At 49.9% G+C, this 4,689-nt stretch overlaps 1 protein-coding gene across 1 annotated transcript in view; it reads left to right on the top strand.

Moving 5' to 3' along the window:
* Positions 1-190: 190 nt before the first annotated feature.
* The window catches only part of Rdh13 (retinol dehydrogenase 13), a 26,562-nt gene continuing 22,063 nt past the window's right edge, over positions 191-4,689 (top strand). The window contains exons 1-3 of the mRNA XM_029531992.1: positions 191-367; positions 1,656-1,774; positions 3,493-3,648. Coding sequence (XP_029387852.1) covers positions 303-367; positions 1,656-1,774; positions 3,493-3,648 — 340 coding nt within the window. The 5' untranslated portion in view covers positions 191-302. The remainder of the gene's footprint in view (positions 368-1,655; positions 1,775-3,492; positions 3,649-4,689) is intronic.

Here is a 4,689-nt window from a genome sequence, read left to right as displayed (position 1 = left end):
AGCCCAACTTCAGGACGCCTTTGGATTGGTTGAGTGTGACGACATTTGATCTGGTAGCTGACACACCTGTCAATCTCGGCCGCGCCCCATCTCCAGAAACTACGTTTCCCAGCATTAAGTGCGCCGTGGGCCTACTTCCTAAAGCCCCGCCCCCACATCTGGTCACGCCCCAAAGCCGGGTTCTGTTGGCTGTATGCTTCCACTTTCACGCTACTCGAGCGCACGTGGGTTCCTGGGCAGCGCGTTCGTCCGCGGAGTGGCCTGGAGTGCAGACCCACCGACACCGTGTTCCCCAGTCTGGAATGAACCGCTTTCTGCTGCCGGTGTCCGTAGTGGGCACGGTGATCGGCGGCACCGTGCTGCTCAAGTGAGTCTGCGCGTCTTCTCTGCGCGCTTGGTGGTAGGCTTGCGGCAGGGGAGTGCCGAACAAGGCCGGAGAAGGATCCCATGTCCTAGGTCCTCGGACGAATTCTTCCCGTTCATCCACTAGTACGGCTTTTCCGGGACGAGGAGGGCGGGTCACCTCTTCAAGGTCACCTAGGGAGAAGGGGTGGAGCATTGATCTTGTGCTCATTTTATCTCTGGACCACTCTACATTTTCTCTACCCTTTCCTCTTCGCCCAGCCTGTTTGCCTCCCCTTCCTTCCTTTCTTCCCTTTCCTTTCCTCCCCGCGTCCTTCTTTCCTTCCTTGCGGTTTTTCAGACTGGGTCTCACTATGAAGCCTTGGCTGGCCTGGATCTCGTTACGTAGACCGGGTTGATTTTGAATTCTTGAGACCCACCTGCCTCTGCCTCCTGAGTGCTGGGACTAAGGACATGTGTGTCTGCCACCGCTAACAGCTTACATGAGGTTTTTTTTTTTTTTTTTTTTTTGGCCTACATGTATGCATATGCTATGCTTTCGGAGATTAAAAGATGTTAGATCCTGTGGGACACTGGAGTTACTGTGAGTCACCATGTGGGGTGCTGGGAGCTGATCCTGGGTCCTTTGAAGAGCAACGGTGCTCTTCCTGCTGAGACATCTCTCCAGCTTCTTCTTTTTTTTTTTTTTTGGTTTTTTGAGACAGGGTTTCTCTGTATAGCCCTGGCTGTCCTGGAACTCACTTGGTAGACCAGGCTGGCCTCGAACTCAGAAATCCGCCTGCCTCTGCCTCCCTAGTGCTGGGATTAAAGGCCTGCGCCACCAGGCCCGGCCTCTCCAGCTTCTTGATGTATACACATCCGCTTTCCACTCAAGTTCTCCAACTTCCATGGACTCCTTCTGACACATGCTCCTTCCAACATCGAGCATTCTGTCTGTCTGTCTGTCTGTCCATCCGTCCATCTATAGACAAGGTAGCATGTAGCCAAGGCTGGCCTTGAGCTTGCTCTGTAGTTGAGGATGATGACCTTAAATTCCTGGTATTCCTGCCATTGCCTCCCGAGTACTGGGCTTGCAAGTGTGTACCACCACTTCTGGTTATCGTCTTTTGTTTTTATAAAACTATAAATAAATGATTGTTACCTCTTGGAGATGTCCCAACGTATAATCCTTTTCTGGGGCCATGACGTGTGTTTGGGTGCTTTGGTGATGGATGTGAGCCTACAAGAGTGGTTTGCCTCAGCTTGTAAAGCACGAGGCAGACAGAATTCACTGTGCTGTTTCTCACCTTCAGGGACTATGTCGCTGGTGGGGCTTGTCCCAGCAAGGCCACCATACCTGGGAAGACCGTTATCGTGACAGGAGCCAACACAGGCATCGGGAAACAAACTGCTTTGGAGCTGGCTAAAAGAGGTTAGAACAGCGCCTGCTCTGGGGTTTGAAGAGTTATGTGCACGCTGTGGTGTGTGGCAGCCTTGTTTACAATACCTCCAAGGCAGAACATTCCAGGCATCGATTCGCAGACAAACAAGCAGAATATGGCTCATCCCCTCAGTGGAATATTACGATGCTTTCAGAAGGCAAGGACTTCAGACATGCTCCTGTGTGGTGATTCTACAGGGTGTTGTGCTAAGTGAATAAAGGTGCACACACACACACACACACACACACAACGACTACATAATTTTGTTAGTTAGAGTCACATTCTTAAAAAAAAGCCAAAACCAAAACTGTTTTTATTATGTAGTGTGTGTATTTGGGGTGGAGTGGGGTTTGAGTTTGCCATCATTTGTATGTGTGTGTGTATGTGTGTGCGTGTGTGCGTGTGCGTGCGTGTGTGTGCGTGTGCGTGTGTGTGCATGTGCGTGTGTGCGCGTGTGTGTGCGTGTGTGCATGTGTGTGCGTGTGCGTGTGTGTATGTGTGTGCGTGTGCGTGCGTGTGTGTGCGTGTGCGTGCGTGCGTGTGCGTGTGCGTGCGTGCGTGTGCGTGTGTGCGCGTGCGTGTGCGTGTGCGTGTGTGTGCGCGCGCGCGTGTAGTTCAGAGGACAACTATGGAGGCTGGTTTTCTCCTTCTACTATGTAGGTCCTGGCATTGAACCCTGGTCCTCAGGCTTAGCAGTAAGTGCTAGAACCTGTTGAGCCAATTGCCAGCCTCGGTATTTGTCTATCTTTATATGTTTGCTCTGTGTGTATGGGGGGAGATGGGCGCACACATGCATATGCATGCACACGCTTGTGGAGGACAGAGGATAGCCTCTGGTGGCATTTCTCAGAATAACAGTAGCACATTCCCATACATCCTTCAAATGTTCCCGTCTTCCCACACGCCTTTAAAATATTTTCATGACACCTCCTCTTCCCCCAAATCCCCTAGCTCCAGGAAACCGGCATCTTTCTCTCTTTGTGGATTTACCTGTTCTGGGCATTGCATATAAATGGAAGCATGTGTGAATTTTGTGTCTGACTCACTGAGTGTAGAGTTTCAAGGACCATTCACCTTGTCATATGTCAGTGCATCACTACATTTATGGCTGAATAGTATCCTATTGTATGGATAGACTGCAGTTGGTTTATGTATTGATTAGTGGGTGGACATTTGCTACTGTGTGTGTGTGTGTGTGTGTGTTGGGGATTGAACCCAGGGTGTCTTGTTTGCAAGGCAGGTGGTTTACTACTGAGCCACACCCCAGCCCCTCGCCGGGTTATTCTAGGCAGGTGGTCTACCACAGAGCCATGCGCCAGCTTCTCATGTGGGGGATTGTGGACCCTCTACCACTGAGCCACACCCTCAGTTCTTCACTGGGGGATTCTAGGCAGGTGCTCTGCTGCTGAAGGACATCCTCAGCCCTGTTTTGGCTTTTTTGATACAGGTTCTTACCAAGTTGCCCAGGTGGGTCTTGAACTTACTTTGTAACGTAGGCAGGTCTTGAACTTGCAATCCTCTTGCCTCAGCCTCCAGAGTCACTGCCCTTTCAGGTCTACACCATCAAGCCTGGTAGTAGTTGAGTTTGCATCTTTTGGCTTTTGATGATGTTACTGAGAACACTTGTGTGCCGGTTTACGGTAGGCATATGCTTTCATTTCTGTTGGATAGATGTGTAGGCTACGTGTGTTCTCTTCTCCTGTTCCAGGAGGCAACGTCATTCTGGCCTGTCGTGACATGGAGAAGTGCGAGGCGGCTGCAAAGGACATTCGAGGAGAGACCTTGAACCCCCGTGTACGTGCCATGCACCTAGACTTGGCTTCCCTCACGTCCATCCGAGAGTTTGCAAGGAAGATCATTAAAGGTAGGCAAGAGGGCATTGACTTTTCCAGCCAGCGTTCGTAACTTTAGGAACCTAAAGCCTGTAAGCTCTAGAGCAGAGGCCGGCCGGCCAACGGGGTCCGCTGGCGAAGTGCAGTTGCTGCCTGTTTTTCTGTTCTCTTCATAAGATCAGCTAGCTGTGCCTGCTGGTGAGAGTCCATCATGATCTGGCTTGTGGACTGTTGGCACTCTCTCAAAGTAGGAGGGAGCAGTGGTTTGAGTGAGAATAACCGACCTAGGCTCACGTGTCTGAATGCTGGTGTCCCGTTGTTAGGACTGTTTGAGAAGGATTTGGAGGTGTTACCACTTTAAAAAAACATTAAAAGATTAATATTTTTATTAATTTATTTTTTTGAGACTGGGTCTTACTGTGTAGCTCTGGCTGGTCTGGAACTGTCTATGTAGATGGGTTGGCCTAGAACTCACAGAGATCCACCTGCCCCTGTGTCTTGAGTGCCAGGATTAAAGGCTTACACCACCACACCTGTCCCTGTCCCAATCTTAACTCATTATGTCACACACAACATCTCCCTGGGTCAGGAGTTCAACATGCTTCTTGAAAAGGTTTTGTTTTGTTTTTTTTTTTTTTTTTTTTGAGACAGGATCTTATGTATTATCTAAACTGCTCTTAAACTCAAAATCCTCCTGCCACAGACTCCTGAGAACTGAGCTTACAAGTGTGCACTACCATGCCAACTAACACAGCTTCTTGTTCCTTTTATTTTCCCCGTGTTAGCAATAGCACTTAGGACCTTGTGAATGCCAGGNTAAAGACTGCTGCTGAACCACACCCCCAGCCCTTTACTAGTTAATTTTAGGCAGGCACTCTACCATTAAGCCACACCCCCAACCCCTCAGTAGGCGATTTTAGGCAGTGCCCTACTGTTCCCTCACAGGGAGACTCTAGGCAAATGCTTTACCCCTGAGCTCCATTCTCACTTAGTCCCATGACATCCTTTTGGGAGTTCATTGCAGAGTAGATCCTGACTCTGCAGGATGAAGGATGGACCAAGTGGTGGGGATG

Source organism: Mus pahari, chromosome 19 (genome assembly GCF_900095145.1).
Source record: "Mus pahari chromosome 19, PAHARI_EIJ_v1.1, whole genome shotgun sequence".
Taxonomy (NCBI): domain Eukaryota; kingdom Metazoa; phylum Chordata; class Mammalia; order Rodentia; family Muridae; genus Mus; species Mus pahari.
Note: the sequence above shows the minus strand (reverse complement) of the source record. Positions and strands in the feature narration are given on the sequence as shown.